At 35.2% G+C, this 25,463-nt stretch overlaps 2 protein-coding genes across 5 annotated transcripts in view; one reads left to right on the top strand and one right to left on the bottom strand.

Annotated features, from left to right (window-relative positions):
- ZNRF2 (zinc and ring finger 2) overlaps positions 1-25,463 on the top strand; it is a 282,520-nt gene that overhangs the window by 147,799 nt on the left and 109,258 nt on the right. The window contains exons 4-5 of one of the 4 annotated variants that reach the window (XM_087946147.1): positions 288-368; positions 15,814-15,962. In XM_087946147.1, the coding sequence (XP_087802273.1) occupies positions 288-345 (58 nt within the window). In that variant the 3' untranslated portion in view covers positions 346-368; positions 15,814-15,962. Of the gene's footprint in view, positions 1-287; positions 369-6,287; positions 7,588-15,813; positions 15,963-25,463 lie in introns of those variants that run through there. The other 3 variants (XM_087946146.1, XM_087946145.1, XR_015745759.1) reach the window with 3 other exon arrangements.
- Positions 14,306-25,463, bottom strand: part of NOD1 (nucleotide binding oligomerization domain containing 1) — a 94,236-nt gene continuing 83,078 nt past the window's right edge. The window contains exons 14-15 of the transcript XR_015745752.1: positions 17,550-18,792; positions 14,306-15,386 (exon numbers count right to left, since the gene is read on the bottom strand). The gene's annotated coding sequence lies outside the window, so the exon portion shown is untranslated. The remainder of the gene's footprint in view (positions 15,387-17,549; positions 18,793-25,463) is intronic.

Here is a 25,463-nt window from a genome sequence, read left to right as displayed (position 1 = left end):
GACTACTTGAATTTGATTAGGCATTAAAGCCCACAAAACTTGTTATGAATACATGAATACAACATATTGTTTTATTTATTTTTAAAAAAACTAATTAATTTATGAAAAGTCATTTATTTATACAGTTTTCCTAATGGTACATAACAATAGTAAAAATATTTATTTGGAAATCTATGCCTTAATAATCAGCACTTTCAATTGTCAATTTTAACAAAATTTAAAATTTATTATAAGTAATTTGTCCTCATGTAAGCCTGATTTTTTTTCTCCCTTTTGTCTCTCCCTAGGTGCATAGATGAATGGTTTGAAGTAAATAGATCTTGTCCTGAGCATCCTTCAGATTAATCACAAGTTTGCTGTTTTTAAAGGTAAGAGTTATTACCTCCTTACTCTTTTTAATGTAATGTGGACTAATAAGTGAGTTACTATTACTTCTCTTTTGATTTACAGGTAGTCCTCAACTTACAACTACAAAATTTATGTTGCTAAATGAAACATTTGTTAAGTGAGTTTTGCCCCATTTTATAACCTTTCTTGCCACAATTGTTTTTTTTAACCAAGTTTTTATTTATATATAACATACATGATATTCTTCCGACTAAAATCGGAATTCCGATTTTTTTCTTTTCCAAACATCATCATCATCATCATCATCATCATCATCATTATGCTTTTTTTGCAAAGTTGCCACTGGTCAGTGGAAAAAAAAGCCAGCCAGTTCTCTCCGCTTGCAAGCTTGGGAAGCGCCGGAACTTTTTAAGTGGTGGGGAGGAAGACCCGAACTGAGCCGAGCCACGCAGCTGGGCTGTTTTGAGTTCCGTGTTTCCTTTGCAACTTGTAAGCATGGGGGTAATCGGAAGCAGAAAAGTTCTTGCATGGTTTCCAAGGCATCTCCTGTCCTGTTCCTCACCCCCTCTGTCCCCTCTCCCCCTAATTCCTACCTCCCACCCCCACCTCCGACTCAATAAGCAGCGCTGTTAGTTTGGACTACCGGTAGCAGGTTGCTGGCTGGCTGCTCTTCTTTGCTCACGCTGCTCTTTGCAAAAACAAAAAATCAAAATCCTGAGCCCTCCGTGTTTTTTGCATTTGCAAGGTGCAAAGCGGCGGCGGCGGATCGCAGAGAGAGAGAGAGAGAGAGAGAGATCGTAAGAACGGCTCTTGCTTTTTTCGCCAGCCCCGGGCGCTGGGGGGCTTGCAAGGGAGAGAGTGACTCCTGCCTCCCGCTGTCATCATCATCTTCTTCTTTTGGGTGGGTGGGAGAAGGAAGTTGTGTTTCTCAAGGCATGCAAAAAAAGAAAGAAAGAAAAAATAAAATAAAATGCATGGCCAAATTGTTGGGAGGGAGCTAGAAAGAAGCATAGAGAAGCAATACTGATCAAAGGAAAGGGAACAAAGAGAAAGTCCAATTAGAGATGAAGCATTGTGGCTGGTTTTTCTGTCTGTTAAGCAGGGTTTGTTTGTTGTTTTTGTTTGTTTGTTTTATTTTTTAAATGTGAAATCCTTTGCCCGAGAGCATTATCATTGTGCTTTTTATTATAATTTTTTTCAAATAATAAAACTATCATGCAGACTCACCTTGAAAAATCACTTTTGATTAGTTTACTCTGCTAAAGCTTCAAGGGGGCGTTGCCAATTTAATTCCCACCGGGGCGCTGCGTGGACCGCGGCAGGTGTTTAGGCAACCCCTGCACCCTTGGCTACTTTTCAGATATTTTTTTTTAGAGGGGAATATCATGCTTGATATAAGTATTTTGAATACAATGTAATGTCCACACATTTCATTTTACAAAAGAAAAAAAACAGATATACTGATGGTAAATAATTATAACCATACTTATAATTATATTAGCTTATTTATTATCATACTTATAAACAACATTCATATTTTACTTACACATAACAATTATCTTTCTTCATCTAATTTCTACCTCTTATCTCTAGCCATTGATAAAATCTTTTCCACGTTGAATAGTACTTTGTATCTCATTTATCTTTTATTTTCAATGTCAATCTATCCACCTCTGTACAATCTAATATTTTCCTAATTATATTTTCATCTGGTGGGGTGTTCCCATTTTTCCAATATTGTGCAAATACAATTCTCACTACTGTCAATACATGTAGCATTAAGTATAAAGACCTTTTATCATAGCTTTCTGGTATTGTACCTAACAAAAATGTTTCTGGCTTTAAATCTATATGCTGCTTTATCATCTTTTCCAGCCATGTGTATATTTTCTTGCAATATTTTCTTGCTTTTATGCATGTCCACCACATATGATAAATAGGTACCTGGAGTCTGATTACATTTCCAACATTTGGCGGACATGTTAAACATTTTTTAAGTGAATCTGGCTTCCCCATTGACTTTGCTTGTCAGAAGGTCACAAAAGGCGAACACATGATTCTGGGACACTGCAGTTGTCATAAGTATGAGTCAGTTCCCAAGCATCTGAATTTTGTTCATGTGACTATGTGAATGCTGCAATGTGTGAAAAATAGTCATAAGTCACTTTTTTCAGTGCCATTGCAACTTAAGTCGATATATTGTATATTGTTCTGTTTGTAATCTGATGTGTATATAAACAATAGGTTACACTGTATTTCATTGTCATGAATTCCTTATATCAGTTGCTTTTTAAAGAATGTCTTACAGTAGAGATGTTATCTGAGCAATATCAATTAGCCTATTTAGAACTGATTTGTAATCCCTAAGATCTTTTCCATGATTTAATTAATTTTCCTTGTTGCAATCACTGTCATATTGAAAACAAATTTGTCTCTTTTTAATTTGAAAAGTTATACTCTGAAGGAAGAAAGCAGTATATTTGAAATGAGAAATTCCTATTTTGAATGCCTGCTGCTGTTTCTGATAAAGTATTTATGTTAAAAAAATTTCAATTCAGGTACAGTACAAGTTATTTTAGGTTAGCATCCCTTTTAACTGTAGGCTCTGTAATTACATTGTGTTTCTCCTAGATAGATAATTGGATATATAAGAAGCCACATATGTATCACATGGATGTTTTGATTGCCATGGTTTAAGCCTTAGAATAGAACTGGAAGGAACCTTGGAGGTCTTCTAGTCCAACTCTGTACCATTTCAGACAGGTGGCTGTCCAGTCTTTTCTTAAAAACCTCCAGTGATGAAGCACCTACAACTTCTGAAAGCAAGCTGTTCCATTGATTAATTGTTCTCATTGTTAGGAAGTTTTTCCTTAATTCCAGGTTGCTTCTTTCTTTGATTAGTTACCATCCATTGCTTCTTATCTTGCCTTCTGGTGCTTTGGAAAATAAGTTGACCTCCTCTTCTTTATGGCAGCCCCTCAAATACTGGAATACTGATGTCATGTCACCCCAGTCTTTTTCTGTAGGCTGGCCATACCCAATTCCTGCAACTGTTTTCATATGTTTTTGTCTCTTAATCATCATGCTTTTCTTTGCATTTTTTCCAAAGTCTCATCAAACGAGGAGAAAAACACCCTCTTATTTCACTGATATCTTTCACTATTATAGTTTTCATACCCAGTGGCAACAAAAAACATAGAGTTACAGATGTAAACTATTGATGCTGCCACAAAAAAGAGCTGATTTAGTCTACTGGTTAAGGCACCAGATAGAAACCAGGAACCTTAAGCACAAAAGCCATGTGGGGTGACTTTGAGTCAGTCACTCTCTCAGCCCAAATCATTTCACAGGGTTTTTGTGAGTAAAACAGTAGAAGGGAACATTAGGTATGTATGCCACCTTGACTAATTTATAAAAATAAAAAAGGCAGGAGATGAGAGATAGAGAAATAAGCTTTGAAAGAGTTTTTTACTATTGATATTTAATGAAATATTGTATTGTTACTATTACTACATTGTAATATTAGATAACAGATAATCAGAGTTGGAAGGGACCTTGTAGGTCATCTAGTCCAACCCCCCATCCAATCTCTTGAAAGTCTCAAGTGATGATGCTCCCACAACTTCCGAGGGCAAGCTGTTCCATTGGTTGATTGTTCTCACTGTCAGAAAGTTTCTCCTTATTTCCAGGTTAAATCTCTCCTTGCTCAGTTTCCATCCATTATTCCTTGTCTGGCCTTCGGGCACTTTAGAAAGGAGCTTGATCCCCTCCTCTCTGTGGCAGCTCCTCAAATATTGGAAGACTGCTATCATGTCTCCCCTGGTCCTTCTCTTCACTAGACTAGCCATGCCCAATTCCTATAACCGTTCTTGTACTAGTGGTGTATTTTTAAAAAAATGATGGCAGTCCTAACTACTGTAATGTACCGCAGATTATCTGTAACCAGTTCTTTGCCTAGTTTTGGTAGAATTACCATATTTTTTGGTCTATAAGATGCTCTGGACCATAAAACACATATTACCTTTAGAGGAACAAAACAAGAAAAAAAAATCTACCTCTGCTTCCAAATATCCATCCGGTATTCATCTGGCTAGCATCTTGCAGCAAACAGCAAACTGCCTGGTCAGCTTCAGCATGTTATCACAGCCCCAGCATGTGACCCCAGCATGGGGCTCTGCTCCATTGCACCTACCACCAGTCAGCTGAGCTGAGCTGCTGCCACCTCCAGGGAATGCTGTAGCCTTCACTGCTGATTGCCATCTATCGCCACCCAATTGTTGCGGCCTATTTGCCGCCACTCAGCCTCTGCCGCCCATCGATGTCAAATGGGACATGGCAAATGGGCTGTTGCGAACGGGCCACAGTGAATGGGTAGCGGAGAAAGGGCCGTGGCGATCGGTGGTGGCAAACGGGCGGTAATAGGTGGTGGTGGCAGTGGTGATCCCCACCGCCTACAACAACTGATCAGTGGTATTCCAGGAGACTGATCTAACCACCAATCAGCTGCTCAGCATTGAAGGCAGCAATCTTCAATCTCAGCATCTTCCCTGGCAGCAGTGCACCAATCCCTCTCCCCACACCACAATATTAGTTCTATAAGACACAGACATTTCCACCCACTTTTGAGGAGGGAGTGGGTCATAGCATGAAAAGTATTTATCCTTAAAAATAGAAATGATAGATATCTAAACATATAGAGCTATATTCGGTCAGTCAGTTTCTTTTACTCAGCCAAAGGTTGTGTTTGCAATTAAGACCATAAGTTTTGTGCTGTCCAGCCAGTGTATGGGAATTGGATAGTTGGTAGCCATTGTGAACTGTTAGCTATATAGTTATCTGCTATTCAGTTAGTATTACTGTCTACTGCTTATCTTAGTTTATAGGTATTTTTTTTCTTCTTTTAATAGTGGAATTTACAATTCCAGGCGGGGAGTGTGCTGTCCAGCCAATGTATGGGAATTGGATAGCAGTTGTAGTAGCAGTTGTGCACTGTCTCCTTAAGGGAATGCATCATGGTAAATGTAGTTAAGGTATCCTGGGAAATGTAGTCCATGTAACGTGACCACATCTGTAATCCTAATTGGTCACTAAATTGATCCTCAATGGGTTGGGGGAGTTTTCCTCACTCTTAGCTGAACTCATGGACTCATGGTAACTGTTCTACTTCTATCGTTACAAGATGGGAGAACAAGGATAGGAGATAAACCATCTTTTTACCTACAAGGCAGATATGTAAAGGATTGGTCATTAAAGAAGAACTTCATCACAAATGTGAGTTATGAGGATACCTGATGAACCAATAAATGTACTTTGTTATGGACGTTTTGTTGAGTTTATCTACCTGCATCTGTACAGAATACAGAACAAGTTTGACTAATTAAACAAATTTACTTCTCAGGGTTGTAACAACCAAATTACCAGAACTTTCTATACCACCTTGAAGCATACATATATCCCCATAAGGTTTCAATATTTATAGTGCAAAAAGCCATAATTAATTCAGAAATAGACATTTCCTATTTTAACCTTCATGCTTAGGAATTTCCTCTCAATGAAGACCAGGTCTGCTCTTGGTTTCAGAAGCACAATTAAGATCTAGTTATTTCATTTAAGGAAAGGTGGGTTGTCTTTATTTTCTTTATATTAAATGTGGAAATATCTTATATGGATCTTGATTGTTATCTGTCCAGATCAGGCCTTTGGGAATAGACTATATACAAATAAGGAAAGTTCAAAGATATTAGCCCTATGCTGAAGTGAAAGTAATTATTTCTCATAACTATTAATATTAAAGATTAATATTAACAATTCAAGAGAATTAATCAATTACAATTATGTTAAATACCTGAATATCAGATCCACTGATTGATACTGCTGTGATTTAGAAAATGTATTTTACTCTCAAGAAATATAATTGTATGTTTGTAAATCTTTTGTAGTCTCTTACACTGCTCATCAGAAGTAATAGATGTGAAGTTCCACCATTAGAATTTAATCTGAAAGTGAACTTATGTTCGTATTGGAGTGGGAAAGAAGAAGATGGAACAAGCATGGGACATGATGCAAAGCAGGATCCTCAGTGTACCAAATGCTCATGTAAGGACAACATAGGGATTTTGAAAATGCTGCACATCCTAGAAAAATTATCTCCCACAAACTATGTAGTTATTTTATTTTTACAAGCCAAAGTTAATTTTCAGGTTTTTTTTCAAAGCAGTCTACAGAAACAGAATGTTCTGACATAATTCCTTGAACAGAAGCTGTATGCTCTACATCAGTCTGAACATTATACAAGGAAGATGCCATTTTAGAGTTGGAATCACCTATTCTTTTTTCTCACAGAAAGGAGAAAACTATGAGATACAGAGATCCTTCATCTAATATGCTGTTCGCATTTTTATGGAAAAGAATGCAATGTTACTTCTTTTAATCTTTGAAAATTTTGTAAGTAAAGCTGTGTCACAGTTCAGCCCAAAGAACAAATGCAACCAAGGCTAATTCCGAATTAATATTCTTGATCCAATTAGAGTTATTGAAATCCATCTCTTCTCATTTCTGCATAATAAATAAATTCATTTTTCTGCTTATAAATATCAGTGCAGCAATTTTGAAAATGCATAATCTAGCAGCTATGCAATTTTAAAAAAAAACTACTAGGGACATGGCAAATAACATCTTTCAGAATGGTGCCAGTTGAGCTAATTTAACGGGTATTATATTTTTAATTTTTCAGGTAGTTATTTTCTTATGCTATCATTACGAAGCCACCTTTCCTTAAAGGTCGGTAATCACAAAGATAGGCAAGATGAATGTTTAATTGGATAATATCTGGCCTTTTTTAACTTTTGTATTAGAGATTACTGTATCTTGATGGCTGGTCATAGCAGATTATAGTAATTTGCATCAATGTCATTGATATAGTAGCTGTATTCTTACACCCAGTCATATGTACTTCTTGTCTGATAAAAAACATGCCTCATATTTTCTGGGTTTAGGATTAACAACATTGTCTGTATTCTTGAATCTATAATACTTAGCTACACAATTGTGTCTTATCGTAAGTTGTAAAAATGGGCTTTCTCTGATAGGGTAGAGAAGAAACTCATAAAATAAAATTATGAGTTATTAATATATTTGAGGATGTTTTTGGAAGCAGTTAAAGTACCTTGTAAAGTTTGTGATAACATGAAAAAGTATTTAATAAAGGTGATGGAAACATGAAATTTAAAATAAGAAAAATAAGATGTGTATCAGATTATTTCATTATCATTATTTCATTATTATTATTTCATTCTGTTCCCGTAAGATCATTTTGCAAACAAATTTCTGCTGACTATTATTGTTATTAACTACTGCTATTACATTGTGCATAATTCATATGCATATAGAAATATTTGGTACATTGTTGTACATTCACAACTGTTAAAATTTTAGTCCAAATATTAAATTCATGAATTTTTGCAGTGTACATATGTATTAAATGCTATAGCCAGCAATCTTTACCTTCTTCAGCAGAGGTGGTATTCAGCAGGCCCTGACCAGATCTGGAGAACCGGTAGCGGAAATTTTGAGTAGTTCGGAGAACTGGCAAATACCACCTCTGACTGGCCCCGTCCTGATCTATTCTCTGCCTCCTAAGTCCCTCCTGGGTCTCCTTTTGTTGTCCTGCACAGGAGAAAGGAGCTGGAAAGCAAGTTAGTGGGGTGGGGAGGGAATGGGATTTTGCAGTAACCTTCCCCCAGGAGTGGGGTGGGAATGGAAATTTTACAGTATCCTTCCCCTGCCACACCCACCAAGCCATGCCACACCCAGTAAGCCACAGAACCAGTAATAAATTTTTTTGAATCCCACCACTGTTCTTCAGAAAGAAAACAAATATTGTATTTTCCTTCTCAGGTTCAATATTTCATAATGGTCAGAAGTTGGTGTTCAGCAAGCATGAAATTCCCAGACCATATTTGCTTGCAATGTGCCCCCCCCACAAAAAAAAAAAATCCAGGAAGGAGGCATTTAAGGAAAAAAGTCATGAGGGACAAGTCACAAGGAGTGGACTCTTTCTATTCATTGGTTTTTCTCTAAATAGTTTGTTTCAATTTGTACAAAAAAACAAACAAACCCTAATATGAAAGGTTTTTCTTTTATTCAGAACATGTAAGACAACTTTAATTGAAACATGGTATTGGCTGTGTAGCGTGGAAATGAGAGAACATTGCAATTATGGGAGTTAATTTGTTTTGTTTTTTAACTAGATCAACTTTTAAGAACCAGGTGCAAAATACTGAGATCAGTCAGAGCCAAGTAACAAAGGACTGTAACTAGAAATAAAACAAACTTTGGGATACAAAATACTTTTGAGAATCAGAATCAAAGATAACTTTTTAAAATATTTTTTCTAATTATCTGATCCCTTCATTTTATTTGTTTCAAATAATTTTATTTAAAAAATTATTAATTAATATTTTACATTATTAATGTAAAAGATAGAAGTTGATACAAACTACAAAAATACAAAGAAGTACCAAAAAAGGAAGAGAAGGAAGAGGAAAGGAAGGGGGGTGAAAACCAGAAAGGGGAAAAAAGGAAAGAAGAAAAAGGAAGTAACTTCCCCTTTCAACCCAGCAGGTAATTTTTTTAAAAAATATCTTATCACCACTATTAAATAAAACATAATCTCTCTGCTCCCATAGCTCATCTCTTAGATGAGGAAAACAAAATTCAAATGCTCCATCAAAAATTTCTGCTCCATTTTCCTTAGTGTCCAGCCTCCAAGCTCTCCTTATTAAAAAAAAAAGCCTCTGATAACAAACCCCCTTTTCTCATGAGAAAGTATCTTCTAAATAATTTAAAACTATAATTCCAAATACCTTTGGCCCCTTAATGCATTACTAATTTTCCATATCCATATATTAAGTACACTTTTGGTGCATAATCAAAATATTATTTTTAAAACCTTCAAAATCAAATTTATATGTTCTTTTAAGGAAAGGGAAACGTACCTGTTGAATACAGTAGAATCTTGCAAGACCAAAGGTCTTAATCTCTTCAATATGCGAAGAATTTTTTTAAAATCCCAAAATGGGATCAAGATGCAAATCTCTATGTCACCATTTTTTCTTTGTGTAACTCTCAAGTTGAGCCTGGTCCCCAAACCAATGCCTCATAAGGGAAGACTTTCTTCCCCTGTTATTTGAACTGCCACTAGTTTAGTTTATTGTCATTGCACCTTGTACAATAAAATTAAAGGCTGCCTTCAGTGTACATTATAACTATCAAAATAAAACACAAACACACATCCTTCACATTCTATACAATTTAATTGAAAACCCTGACACTGCATTAATATTGCACTATACAGTAGAATTCAATAGTTACTGCTCTGGGATAGAAGCTGTTTTTCAGCCTATTTATCCTTGTTTTTATTATCCTGTGCCAGATGGTAATAGTTAAAAAAAAAAAAAGGGTACCCAGGATGAGGTTGATCATTAAGAACGTTTTGAATTTTCTTAAGACAGTGGGAGCTATAAAGCTCTTCCAAAGAGGGGAGAAGGCAACCAATGAATGATCCTCTGGGCAATGATGTTAACCCTCTGGAGCGCTATCCTATCTGCCACTGTGTAATTGGCAAACAATACACAGGTGCAGTAAGTTACAATACTCTCTATGGTGCAGCGGTAGAAGATCAGCAGCAGTTTTTCATTCAGTTGTTGTTTCCTGAGAAGTCTCAGGTAGTATAATTTTTGCTGGGCCCTTTTGACAGTGCTGCAATGTGAGCGCCCAGGTCAGGTCCTCTTTTATGATAACACCCAAAAACTTAAAACTGGCCACTTGCTCCACTTGGTCTCCATTGATAAGCAAGGGCTGGATGTCTGATGTATTCCTTTTGTAGTCCACTATAAGATCCTTGGTCTTATTGGTGTTAAGGACCAAGTTATTGTCTTCACTGCTTTCTAAAATCTGGTAGGGGTAGTCTTCCTCAGATATTCTGGGGTTTTAAACAAATCCTACAAAGAAATGTGAAAGTTAAGAGTTTATTTTAGATATACTGCTCTGCTCACTAAACTTAAAATTCAGAAGGCATTGTTTTAAATTAATTCACTAATAAAATGAATTTGAGATTACAGGCTTAGGGTAAAACCACGTAAGTTAGAAGATCAGGCTTACTGTAAAGCACAGTTCACTGGGTGAACTATGATAACTGTAGTGATAAACTTCTCTGTGATCAAACTTGCACGAGAAAGTTGTCAGAAGCCACATCTGGCTGAGTTGATGCCAAATTCCAAATGGTAGATATTATGTTTATTGTTTCCTTTTTCCTTTTGTTATCCCTTCTTCACACACTAACCATCTATTCATTAAAACAGAAACATGTACACACATATATTACTGGACTTGAGGACCAGAAAACAAATACCAGCTTCTTTTCCTGCAGCAATGCTTTTTCCAAAAGACAATTGGACTTTCTTAGTTTTTTTCTTTTGAAAACATTTCACTTCTCATCCATGAAGCCTCTTCAGAAGTGAAACTTTTTCAAAAGGGAAAAAAAGTACAATTGCTTTCGAAAAGAGCATCTTTGGGACAACCATGACCTGGATGATTGAGAATCTTAATAGACAGTGCACTGAGGGGTATAGTATATAGGTGTTAGAAGCAAAACCATAAGAGGGCAGCACCGACAACATCGTTCGAAAAATGGGTTGTTATTTTCAGTCATTATAGGTACATTATAGGTATCCTGCTTTTTTTTCTTGCATTATGATGTGGAATACATAGCAGGAGATTGAAATCTTAAATATAGGCTAGTTAATGCCTTTGTGTTGAAAGTTAAACCACTTCTTCAACTTGGTATAGTTCTAGCACATCTGGAGAGCAACACTGATTCTCAATCACTATTCCAAACAATGATAATTGTTCCAGCACACTTGGAGCCATAAAGTTGGAAAAGGTTATTATGAACAAAAGCAAAACAACAGTATTTATTTAGTCCTGGTGTGTATATTTGAAAAATTGACAAAACAAAATGCACAACAGAGGTTATTCCCTGAAGTAACATTAATACTGTGCAATAATTGTTTGCAGAAGTTATCACCCCAGTTTTTAAAAAAAGCTATCATAGGTTTTACATTGCTTCAGCATGATTATTTTAAATCTGAAAAGTTGAGGTGATAGAATTTGAATTACTTTATCAACTAAAATATTGATCAGTGGAAACTTTAATGAGACATTAATTGGTCAGCGAGTTAGATTTGCTTATTTTTGAAACTCTAGAATGTCCTTGAAAAATAGTTCTATTTAGTTGTGAACTGTTTATTAAATTGTAGAATACCGTGGATTGCCTTCAATTGTCTTCAATATCATAAATGCAATTGAGGTATTAACAAGGCAGAAATTAAGAACATTTTAATTGATTTCATACATTAATTTATATAAAAATGCCAATCAATTGTTAATTTGCATTTCAAATTCCAAGTGGTTGGTGGGAGGAGCTGCTGGCTGCTTGTGAGGAGGCAGAGGATGAGTACAAAGGAGAAAGGCAGTTTGAATTGCTTCCATTGCATTTCAAATTCCAAGAGGTTGGTGGGAGGAGCTGCTGGCTGCTTGTGAGGAGGCAGAGGGTGAGTACAAAGGAGAAAGATAGCGGCCCGCGTGCCATTAGGCACGCAAATCATACAACTATAAACCAAAAATACCAATAATACATTTAGGGTTAGTATGCTTGAGATTGTGATCTTACTTTGTTTAAAAATGACTTCAGTGTAATACTTGCTTTACAGCTGTCTTTCGCACTACTCTTCAAATTTGGATACTGTCCCCTTTGTAAAAAAATTACAATTCTACATGGACAGATTACCTATCTAGAATCTCTAATCTGTGCTCTCCAAGCAGAAATTAGGTACCCAATCCAGCCATCTATTGAGCTGCCATGCTTCCATTGCATTTCAAATTCCAAGAGGTTGGTGGGAGGAGCCACTACCACACAAAGATCCTACAGGAAAAGGGCGGTATGGACAACTGTGGGATCTGGCAGGGTGAGAGCTGTGGATCATAAACACAAAGCTTTTGCTGTGTCCCAACCTTGGGTGAGAGTGACCATGTCATACTAGAATACAACATAACACAAACAACCAATAGAACATAATGACACCAGAGTCTTGGATTTTAAAAGAGCTGATTTTAATAAACTCAGAGAGAACTTGGGAAAGATTCCATGGATGAAAATCCTAAAGGGGAAAACAACTCGAGAATCTTGGGAAACTCTGAAAAGTATGATCATAGAAGCCCAGACCAGCACAATACCACTGAGAAAGAAAAACAAGAAATCCAAGAAGAAACCAGCATGGCTGCACAAAGATCTCTCTGGCAGATTGAAAGAAAAAAAAGGACAAGTACAAAAAATGGAAAGAAGGACATACAATTATGGCAGAATATCAGCAGATACCCAGAATCTGCAAAGACGAAGTCAGGATAGCAAAGGCTCAGAACGAACAGACTTGCAACAAAAGTCAAAGATAATTTTAAAAAGTTTCTTACAACATATAAATAACAAGAAAAAAAATCAAGGAAACAGTCCACTAAAGAGAGAAGACGGCAAGGAAGTAACAGGCAACAGAGAGAAAGCAGAACTGCTTAACTCATACTTTGCATCAGTCTTCACACAAAAAGAAACTATAGGACAACCCACCAAAAACATAACTTACAGACAGACCAGAAATAAAAGTTAAAATAAGCAAAAAAAATAGTAAGAGAACACCTGTTTGATCTTGATGAACACAAATCACCGGGGCCTGATGGGTTACATCCCAGAGTTTTAAAGGAGCTGGCAGAGGTCATCTCAGAACCACTGCAACATATCTTTCAAAAATCCTGGAGCACTGGGGAACTACCAGAGGATTGGAAAAGATGTGGTTCCCAACTTCAAAAATTGTCAGAATTCATATTTACAAATAGGCTGTCACTAAAAATGGTGGAATAGCATTCTTTCTTGAGCCAGTGAACAACTGAAGACATGCAATGCTTTCAGGAAACATTGAAAACAGGCTGCATATTAAAAATGTGCAGTTTCAGCAGTTCTTGAAAGCATTCTGCAGCTTCAGTGGTTAATTGGTTTGAGGAAAGTAAGTTTAAATGCTGCAGGTTTTCACAACTGCAATTTTCAAGAGCTTCAACCAACATGGCCAATTGTGAGGGTTGTTGGGAGCTGATTTTCAGCAAACATATGGAGGATTAAGAGCCAAAAAATTCTCATTATATAAATACAATATTTCATCTACTAGTTTTTTAAAAATATTTCAGATTTAGATAGTAAATAGTTAGATATTAAATAGTTTTCAAATTTAAAATTCCAAGAACTCAAAGGTGTATTCAGATATCATATTAAACCATAAATCTTACTTTAATAAACAGACAAGGAATAATGGATGGAAACTGAACAAGGAGAAATTTAACCTGGAAATATGGAGAAACTTTCTGACAGTGTAAACAATCAACCAATGGAACACCTTGACCTCGGAAGTTGTGGGAGTGCCATCACTTGAGACTTTCAAGAAGAGATTGGACTGCCATTTGTCAGAAATGGTGTAGGGCAGGGGTGGGCAAACTTTTTGGCTCGGGGGCCGCATTGACTTTTAAAATTTGACGGACGGGCCGGGTCAGCATAAGATACGATACATATAAAAAACTGCATTTGTTAACAGTTCCCCTTTTCAAAGCGAGGGGAGGAAAGAGTTTTGTTTTTTAAGTGGAAGAGATGCCTGCCGTACTCAGGGTAGGGAAAATAACTATTTTTTTCTCCGAGACACCCTCCAAAACTCAAGTTTGGCATCATAGTTAAATTTGCACAACATAGATAGATAGATAGATAAAGTGGCCGCGGTTACATATGGACCAATCTTCGGCGGGCCGCATAAAAAAGACCGACGGGCCGGATGTGGCCCGCGGGCCGTAGTTTGCCCACCCCTGGTGTAGGGTCTCCCGCTTAGGTGGGGGGTTGGATTAAATGACCTACAAGGTCCCTTCCAACTCTGATTATCTGTTATCTGATTATTCTGTTTACAAAGTGCATCCTGACTCAACACTTTTCCATGTTTTGACACTGTGACTCTTAAACACTGGCAACAATCTCAATAGATTGTTTACACAAACTGCAAAGGTGATTTTGGAGAAATTATATATTCTGTGGTTTCCAGATGTGATTTTCAGATAACCTTTTTCCATGTTGACCTTGTTTATTTATTGCTTGCCAATGAGCCACTAGGTTGTAGAGAATTTGGGAATGTGTCCTTAACTTATGTGAACTATTGGCCACCTCATTATGTGATATTGGTATAGCAGAAAGTGGTTTACATTCTGCTAAATCATAGCATGCTTTCTTTCGTTTAGAAATAAATGCTGTGTGAATTCAAACATTGTGATTTGCACACCTGGCTTAAGAATTATTGTAATGTTTTGAGAACCAGATAAATATTTAATGTATGAACATGATCAAACAAATAACAGTATAGCATAATGTATATTTGGTATGTCTGATATATCTAGATCTTAAATGCTAGCATATATTGTAGGCAAAGTTCATAATAGGAAACAGTATTTTTTTAACTTTATGATCTTTGTGAAACTTCTAAAAAGCTTCCAATATTTTCTTCAAACTGGAAGAAACATTAGCCTTATATAGGTACATAAAGTAAAGTAAAATGGAAGTGTGATTTTGGTTTAAAAAAGATGAATGTCACCTCCCTACTAGCCTTAAATACACATAATTTGAGAAATAATACAGATATATCAGAATATACATTTGAAGAAATTAAATTGCCAAATCAACTTTTAAATGTGAGAGCATGATTAAAGAATAACTAAATTGGTGAAGAATGTAAACTTTTTAACCTTCCCTGGAGCTATTTGGTTGATTGAAGGAACTCATTGAAAATCAGTTCAAATTAATCATTTCCATAAAATGGGAAATGAATGTTGGAGGATGAACAATTTAATGAGAAACATCATAATATTTGGTGACAACAATAAGCAAGAAGTCTTCTTTCATTACTCTGTTGATAAAAGAATATAATTAGTAACATTGAATGCAAAATATGTTTGTAATTTTTTTAATGAGCTATATGATTGGTAAAAATTACTTGATAATTTTTTAAAGGTACATCTTCTAGGTTTGGAAATATACAATCATGATTTTATTTTACTGATCTAGGCTGTACATTTTAAGTAACATTCCATTTGTTTAAAATATGTAAATGTTAATAATTTTTTGAAGCATACTTTATGACTTTATATCTTTTTGAATTTTATTTAAACATACACATGAAATTGACCTCAGTAATGAAAAACTGACTTATAATAACTTCAAAGATACATTTTGTTTCTTGCTCTTATGGATTTTTGTTTAGTTTGTCATTTTTGTAATGAACAGCAATGCAGCATATTTTAAATGTGTGATGCTTCATTCTTATTTCTATTCAGCTGCTGGCATAGAAGAGTGAACTGCATGGATTGTCCACAATGTGCAAAATTAGTGTAGATAAAGAGTATTCTGTCTCTACATGCCAAGAATCAGCAAGGATTCAATGCATTTGTAACTAAGAATAAAACAAGAAATCTTTTGGAAGAAATCTGTCTTTAATATTATATAATCTTTAATCATTATTTAGCCATTGTCTATTCACTGCAGGATGAAGGCCTCTTCTGTATGTTTCCAACCAATACAGTCCTGAGCTTTCTTTTGCCAATTGGGCCTGCAATATTTGCTGATGTCATCGCTTTTTCTTGCATTAAAACATAGTTTGCTTATGACCTTAAATAATATTCTGGGACACAAGTTGCACTGTTGCCAATTTTAAATAGTGAAACCTACTGAAATCTTACGTAAGAAACTATCATAAGGATGTCTTGTACTGGTACTTTCGAGATAATATGATTGACTTTATGACTGCAGCCAGATGAAAACCTTCAAAACTTTTATAAATTGCAAGAGGCACTCTTTGACTTTGCAGTATAATAAATTGAATGAAAATTATTCCAGTCTAGTTAAGTGCAGAGGTTCATGTGTAGAATTTAAGTGAACACCTGTTGGTTTTATTTGCAGTTGATTTAGATTTCACTGCAGTGTACTCTAGAATCGCCTTCAATTATAGTTGTGCTTCATTGGCCTTAAGTTAGTGTAATATATGTGTCAGATTTGTACTGACATTACATTCCCAACTAATTAATGGAATTCAAAGTCACTTCCACTTCCAACAGGTGTTCATTTAAATTCTACACACGAACTTCTTACAAGACACTTGTGAAGTGTTCATTTTGTACTAAAGGAGTGCAGTAAGATCCTAAACCTTCCTCTCTGTGTTAATTAATCTGAGAGAATGTCAGAGTATGCCTCACATCCAACCAGCACACAAGGAAATAATTCTGTAAATAATTCTCATCTACATAAGAAACTTCTTTATATACAATACCATACAGCAGAAGTCAGCATACAAAATCAGGAACACAGAAGTAATATTCACAAAAGCAAGTCATTACAGAATAGAGCGATACAGAGGCGAAGAGTTACAGAGGACAAACCAAATCTTGTATACAGTTCAGGAGTCTCAGCCACGCCCAGACTCCAAATTGTCTCTTATGGCCCCATACAAACAAAGACTATTTCAGTTTCCAAATAGTCCCTATTGGCTGACTTGTTACTATGTCTATTCAAACAGTCTCCATTGGCTGACCTGTTACCATAATTACTTATATACTGACAGAGCTTCTATTTGATCTTCCAGTTTTCTTTGGATTTGACAGAACCTTTTTGCTAAATAGACATAGATTTGACATAACTCATTCATTCAAAGATTTGCTATAATTTTTGTATGTTACTATTGGGGACTTAGAACACACTGAAAAGTAATAAAGTCCTGTATTAAATATATTTCTAGTGTGTAATTCTTCAATTTCATAATAAATGGTATGCATCAAGATATTAAACATAGCCAAGAAGTTTGGTCCCAGAATTGCCTTTTGATTTTGTGCCAAGGCAGCAAAGGGAGAAATATGGTAACCTTTGCTGAACTGTGATCTTAACAGGCATGCTTTCAGTGCCTGCTCAAAAGAGTAAACCATCAAGCTGCAAGAACTGCTGGCTTGGAATATGTCTTGGGGAGACATGGATGCATTATAGATGCATTATAGATGCATTATAGAAAATGAAATTAACTCACAACTTGGCAGATGCCAATAAACATATGACAGTCTGCTCCATTATTAGGTTCCTTAAAAGAATAATAACAATAATAACAATTATAACATAAATCCAACCCCAGTATTTTTCCTAAGGATAGATCAGTTGATATATATTTAATAAGCCAACAATAAATACTGAAATACCTGACAGTGGCAACAATTTGCATTTTAATGTTATTTTGGACAAATATCTGATGAAGAAATTGCATCAAGAGAAATTTGGAAAGAGGAAATCACATCCTTCAGTTATATTGCCAATATTAATTCTTCCAAGCTCTTTCTGTACTGGAGAATATTGTATTCAAAGTATCTGTATCAAATTTTATTATATCTAATTATATCTATATCTAGTAGCATTGAATTTATTTGGAAAGAAGAATGCTGTAGGCCAATGAAGAACATCAAGGTAAGAAGTCTGCATGAACTGCTGATATAAACTGCTGATACCTCATTTCATTCTGCAATACAGGTTCTCCCCAGATTGGATGCATTATAGATGCAAAAGACCTAACTGTCTTTTTTGAATTGTCAGAATTCATATTTACAAACAGGCTGTCACTAAAAATGGTGGAATAGCATTCTTTCTTGGGCCAGTGAACAACTGAAGACATGCAATGCTTTCAGGAAACATTGAAAACAGGCTGCATATTAAAAATGTGCAGTTTCAGCAGTTCTTGAAAGCATTCTGCAGCTTCAGTGGTTAATTGGTTTGAGGAAAGTAAGTTTAAATGCTGCAGGTTTTCACAACTGCAATTTTCAAGAGCTTCAACCAACATGGCCAATTGTGAGGGTTGTTGGGAGCTGATTTTCAGCAAACATAGCCAAAAAATTCTCATTATATAATACAATATTTCATCTACTAGTTTTTTAAAAATATTTCAGATTTAGAATTAAAATAGTTTTCAAATTTAAAATTCCAAGAACTCAAAGGTGTATTCAGATATCATATTAAACCATAAATCTTACTTTAATAAACAGACAAGGAATAATGGATGGAAACTGAACAAGGAAAGATTTAACCTTTAATAAGGAGAAACTTTCTGACAGAACAATCAACCAATGAAACAGCTTGCCCTCAGAAGTTGTGGGAGTGCCATCACTTGAGACTTTCAAGAAGAGATTGGACTGCCATTTGTCAGAAATGGTGTGGGGTCTCCCACTTGGGCGGGGGGTTGGACAAGATGACCTACAATGTTCCTTCCAACTCTGATTGTCTATTATCTGTTAAACAAAAAAAAATAGCAATGGGGTGAAGCATGCAGCAGATTGTCTCCTATTATGCAAATATTAAAGCAGCATTCAAGGGATAACAATTATCTATTGCATCTATACAGTTTGATAAATCATTTTAAACCTAAATTTAAAGTTGGCTTCTAATCCTAGCTTGCTTAAGAACTATAAATTGGGACATTGTACAAAGGTATGTTGGAAGAAATATCCATCTGGGTTCAGTTCCAAGTAGGAAAAAAGACACTGGAAATATGGAGACTGCTTGAAAGGATGGTTTAATGGCAGGACCACATGGTGTTTGAAGACCTGGGCAAAAAGAGCACATGGTTGAGAGAGAGACAGAGATTTATATCCTCTGTTGGACTTTGAACTTGCTTCCTGTTCCTGTGGCAAGAAATGAATCTTGATTGGTTGTCAGACTCCCAAGGGGTAACTTTGTATGTGATCCTGAAACCCAAGCTTGGTTGAATCTTGCTGGTGATGTAATCTTCCCAGATGCCATGTGGTGAGTTGGGTAGAGGGCTAATCCTATCATGTCTTGAGAGCCATGTCTTAATCCCATCACCCTGGAGCTGGAGGGGGTGGGGGCAGGGAGCTGCAGGAAGCTGCTTTGTCTTTAAAAACACATTTCTCCTTTTCTCATCCAGGGAAATATAATATTCTGCCTTTTTAATATTTCCTAGAATATTTCATTCTTCTAAGAGAAAAGTGAGTGCTAACTTTCTACAGGTACTTATATTTCTTTTTCTTTGTGCAAAAGTGTTAACATTCTTTTTTTAAATGTTTTATTAGATTTTTATTTTAAATATACATCAATATCAATACATGAACAGTATGGGCCCTGGCTATAATTCATTTTGATACAAACATCAATAATGATAAACATTCTTGGACTTCCAGTTTGTCGGCTTCGCTAGTGGCAGGGATTTGCGATCCTGCGCGATCCCTGCCGCGCTAGCCGTTTGGTGCCTCCGATCCATAGATCTGGAGGCTAAGGTTGCTACGAAGAAGCAGCCGAAGATAAGGAGGAGCTGGTGAGGGGTTTGGGGTGTTGCAGACCCCCTTCCCAGCCGGCAAAACCCCCCTTTCCCAAGACGGTCGAGCGGCGATCTGTAATGGCCGCCTCAAAGAAGCCGGCAGCTGGGTAAGACTGCAAGCAGCAGGAAGAGAGGAGAAAGTGTTAAAGAGAAGTTTTTGTGGCTGACCCAGGACTTTAAGAGGCGTTTAATCCTGAGAACGATGGTTTTTTGAAAAATACTTTGTTTCCAGAGGAGGATCTCAAGCGGCAAAACTGAGTGCTGAAAGGGAAAGTTTACTCTCCTTCCTTAGAGAACTTAGAGAATATGAAGAAAGAAAGGACGCTGTGAAAAAAAGCCTTTCTCTCTCTAGAAATGTTAATTATCAAATACAACAACAGATGGAGGAAATGGAAGGAGAAGAAGGAGAAGAAGAAGACGCCATCTTCAATGAATTTAAAAATTTAGTTAAGAGAGAAAGGAGAAAGAAAGGAAGGAAAATGAAGGACTTAAGATCTAAAAAATACTTAAGAAAGGAAAAAATAAGATGCAAAACCAATTCAATGTTAATGTTACTGAGCAAAAAGGAGAAAGGAATACAACAGAGAGGGGAAGTTGGAGGTAAAAAAATTAGGTGGGATAAGAAAGGAAGGGAAAAGGGAGGGGGAAAAGCCACAAAGGTATAAAACAAGATGGGGAAAAAGGAATTTTTTTAGGGATAAAGGGTAATGTATAATTTCTTTAAAAAAGAAGATTCTGCAAGGTACATAAGATGGTATGGTAGTATTTGTATTAGAAATAGAAAATTAGAATGTTATAAGAATCTGAAATGTTTAGTAATGATAGATTTTAAAATTTAATAAAAGATTAAAAGGAATGTTTAAAATATTGAGTTTAATTGAAAAGACTAATTTACTTGTTTTGATCTTATTATAAACTCATTATTGTAGCATTTGTTTCTTGAAATAGACAATTGGAAGGCTATAAGATTTAAAATTTAGATTTATTATTTAATAATAATTTATTATTTAATTATTATTTATTTAGATTTATTATTTAATTATTGTGGACTTACTATTTTTTTTTCTTTAGAGACTAGTAGGTTGAATGTACTAAGCAGAATCAGATTGGGTATTAGGTGTTATTTTAAATATTAATTTAGGGGGAGGATAGAAAGGCATCATACCTTGATCAGGGATTTCAGGGAAAAAATTTTTTCTTTACTTGCTGTAGGGAATGAGATAAATGGATAATTTGGAAAGAATGGACAAAAAATATAAATATAATGAATTAAATTAAAATGAATTAAATAAAATAGAAATAAGAAGAGTGAAAAGTGGGGAGAAGTTATATGGAAGATATAGAATGGTAAATAAGATAGGTAATGGCATATAAGATGAGCACGAATTTAATTGAAGTCCATACAAAGAGAGGTAATCTGGGGCCAAACTACTTTCTTAAAAGAAGTTTTATATTTTTGTGTTTTGTGTGTCTATGTTTTCTTTGAGAATTAATAAAACCTCGGAGGAATGTTGGATGAGAATAATGTTAAACAAGACAGAGAGGAATGAAGATGATGGTATAAACTGGATAAATATAGAAAATTAATAATAATTAATGAAATTGAATAAGAAAAAAGAAATAATGAGAAATTTGTTGAGAGATATCTATATGGTTATATTGAAATGGTGAAAAATAGAATTATGTTGTATAAAATAGTATTCTATCTGACTTGTAAAATTAATAATGGAGAGGTTTGTGTACTTAATGGATAACGATGGTTTGTTTGTCTTTAAAATTAATAAAATTTGTTTCAAAAAAATAATGATAAACATTCTTGATGGATTATTAGATCAACACTCTTCATTTAATGATTTTTGAAAGCAGCTAATGCAATTTAAGACCTAATATAAAACCTGATGGAGTATGATTTGTCCCAGACAACATATTTTTGTTATCTTTTTAGTAGTTGACTATCATAGCTAAGTATCACACTTTTAGAGTCTTCTACCTCTAACTGAATTACCATTTCAGTATCTAGATTAAGCATGCATTTAAGATCTTGGCTCTTCTGTCCTAATTGATAAAATACAAACTGGTTAGTCTTGGATTAAAAAGTGTCTCATTTTGTTTCTAAAGCCTTGCTGCTTAAAGCCTTTCTAGGCTCAGTATCAATACTTGGTTGAAGGTAAAGGTTTGCATTATCACATGCCAATGGGGAAAAAATGCAAATATTAGTACAAAGATCTTACATGATTACATGCTTTGCTCAGTGTCTCAGATTGTGTTTCCTTGGCTTGGGTTATTCTGACTTCTGAATTTCTAGAAAATTAGAAAGATTACCATCATATACTGGACTGCAATATGAAAGAAGCTAGCTGTGTCCATTGGATTCTCTAAAGTCCAGCATGAATTCAATATATAAATTATAGTTGATTGCGAAGTAGTTCAGATTGAGTTGTAAAATGCAATGTGTTATTTTTGGATTGCAACTTGCTAAAGTAGCAAGCTCAGAATTTTCATCTGTATTGGCCCCCATCTTCAACTGAATCTTCAATAGATCACTAGAGATGTGCTATATTCCTTCCTGCTTCAAATGTTCTACCATCATCCCAGTGTCAAAGAAGCCCTCCATCAAGGAACTGAATGACTACAGACCAGTTGCTCTAACATCTGTAGTTATGAAAACCTTTGAAAGGCTTTAGTCTCTTTCATCTACTTTTGTCTATTTCAGATAGTAATGAAACCTCAACATTTATTTGTAATCCTGCATTCTCAGTTTTGATGAAAAGGTGTAGCCAAGAATTTTCCTTTTGGCACCACAGAGTTCACTTGAGGGGGAAAATTGTTTTTTTTCTTGATGCTATGTCTCAGAGATTATCTAATAAAGTTAATGTAGCTGAAATTACTCTTCTTTTACTGTATCAATCACCCCACAAAGATTCAAACCTCAAAATTAAACTGGAAAGAAAATACATTGTTAAAACAATGTATCCTATTTATCTATTTACACCTTTTCTATTTGGATTTTTAAAAAAATCTGATGAAGAAATGTATTGATTTCACTTGTGGTGTCAAAGGCTGCAATAACTTCCTTCCTGTGATGTAGTTCAATTCATGGTCTTTACTGGTACTGTGCATGGTGCAATGTATGCCAATTAAATTGTCAATTAATCAGCAGAAAAGCCATAATTTGTACAAAGGCTACATTTACTTTCAAAGGCTCTTTGCTAACAGGGTCCTCAAACTTTTTAAACAGGGGGCCAATTCACGATCCCTCAGACTATTGCGGGGCCGGACTATAGTTTGATTTGGGTGGGCATAGCTAGGTGGTCATGTGACTGGGTGGGCGTGGCTGTCATGTGACTGAGCGGATGTGCCAATTTATCAATCCATTTGGCCAATTTAGCAGTATTAAACAATACACAGCAGCCCCCTTTTCTATTCTTCTTTTTAAAGCTGCATGAAGTTTTTGCTCTAGTTTTTTTTTTTACCAGTGGGGAGAGGTTGGCAATGCCTGGGGAAGGAAAGGCATGCTTTCTACAGGTCTCATGGCTATATTTATTTTTTTTTTTTAAAACAAGTTTTATTAATTTTTAAAACACACAAATTATCATTATTCATTACATGTTTAAACCTTTTTCCCTTGTAAATTTAACAAGTCAGATAAATTATGATTCTGTTTTAAACCATTTCCATATAATATACCAAAACCTCTTATTCAATTTCTCTTTACTTCTCTTTACTCTTATTCAATATCATTATTATTATTTCATCTGTTTCTTTCTGACTTAGTTACCATTATTCTCATTCTATATTTCTACAAGTTTTTACCAATTCTCCCCCCAAAAAAGACATATACACACAACACACAAAACATAAAAAAAATATCTTTTTGGAAAGTAACTTGGACCCAGGTGTCTCTCTCTTCATGGACTTCAATTATATTCATGCTCATCTTACATATCATTACTTATTTTATTTACCATTCTAAGCCTTCTATATTAACTTCTCCACATACTTCACACTTCTTAATTCTACCTTAATTAATCATCTTAGTTTAAATCATTATATTTGTATCTTTTGTCCATTTTTTATCATCCCTTTGTCTCATCCCTTATGAAAAAAAAGAAAATCAGTTTCTCCTGAAATCATTAATCAGAGTATGATGCCTTTCTATCTCCCCCCTAAGTTAATCAAATTAATCTTTAAAATAATATCTAATACCCAATCAGATTTTGCTTGGTACATTCTATCTAACTAATACATCCAACCCAATTAAATGCATAATTAGAGAATAAATCCAAATATTAAAAAGAAATACTATAATAAAAATTTTATAATAACATCAATACCATAATTTTATTAAACTCTTTAATTAAAACAATATTCTAAACCTCTCCTATTATTAAGTTTTAAAACCAATCATTTTTAAACATTTTAACATTTTAATCTCTTATCAACTCTTAAACCATTGCAATACTACCATCTCATCTTATGTACCTTGCAAAATCTTTTTTTTTTTTTTTTAAATTATACTTTATCCATTATCCATAAAAATTCCTTTTTCCATTTAATTTCAAAAGCGTTGTAGCTTTTCTCCACCTTTTCCCTTTCTTTCTTTTCCCAACAAACCTTTCTACCCCCCTTCTTCTAGCCTCTGCCTTACCGGCTTCCCTTCTCTGTCGTATTTCTTTTCCCCTTTGTTTACAATCATCATATTGGTTTTGCACTTTATTTTTCCCTTTCTTAAATGTTTTTTTAGATCTTAAGTCCTTAAATCCTTTAGTTTTCTTCTTTTCTCTTCTTTTCTTTTCTTTCTCTCTTCCTTTTTTCTGGATCAAATTCTGAGATTCATTAAAGATGGCTCCTTCCTTTCTTTCTTTTCCTCTGCTGTCTTCATCTGTTGTAATTTTTGTTGATAATTAGTAAGCGCCATTTCTAAGAAAAGGAAAGCTTCTTCCACACCATTTCTTAGTTCCTCAACAGAAAGAGCCATTATAAATCTTTTCTTTTCTTTTCTCCTTCTTTCTTCTTACAACAACCAGAGTATTCAAAAGAAAATAAAAAAGATAAAACAGTCCCAAAGTTATCAATCAGTCCAAACCAAGGCAGAGTTCTCACTTTCTTCTTCTGGGGTGATATCAATCAAAGAGAAAGAAAGTCCAAATCTGTTTAAAGTCTTGTTACAATATATTCTAGTCTTCAAATCCTTAAGGCATCTGCTCCAACAAATCTTAGCATACAAATATTTTCTTTTTAATCCTCTCTCTTCCCACTCATCGCTTAAAACCAATTTCCACCTAAAAATAGGTTTCTTAATATCCAGTTATTTATTCCGTAGGAAAAGAGGAAAGCTATCCTTTCAGCACCTTCCAGCAGCCGCTTTTTTTCCTCTTCTGGCAGGTATTATTCAGAAAGTCATACTTTTCAGGAATTTTATTAAATATGTCTTAGAGTCCTAGGAGCCAAGAAAAACTTTCTCCTCTCAATCACTTTCTCCACTTCCTCCTGCGCATTCTTACCCGGCTGCCAGCTTCTTTGTGGCGGCCATTACGGACCGCCGCTGCACTGTCCTGGGGAAAGGGGTTCTGCCGGCCAGGGAGGGGGTCTGCAGCACCCCAAACCCTTCTCCGGATCCCCCCT

This window comes from Notechis scutatus, chromosome Z (assembly GCF_049901735.1).
Source record: "Notechis scutatus isolate UNSWTSFEM ecotype Mainland chromosome Z, rNotScu1.2, whole genome shotgun sequence".
Lineage (NCBI taxonomy): Eukaryota > Metazoa > Chordata > Lepidosauria > Squamata > Elapidae > Notechis > Notechis scutatus.
Note: the sequence above shows the minus strand (reverse complement) of the source record. Positions and strands in the feature narration are given on the sequence as shown.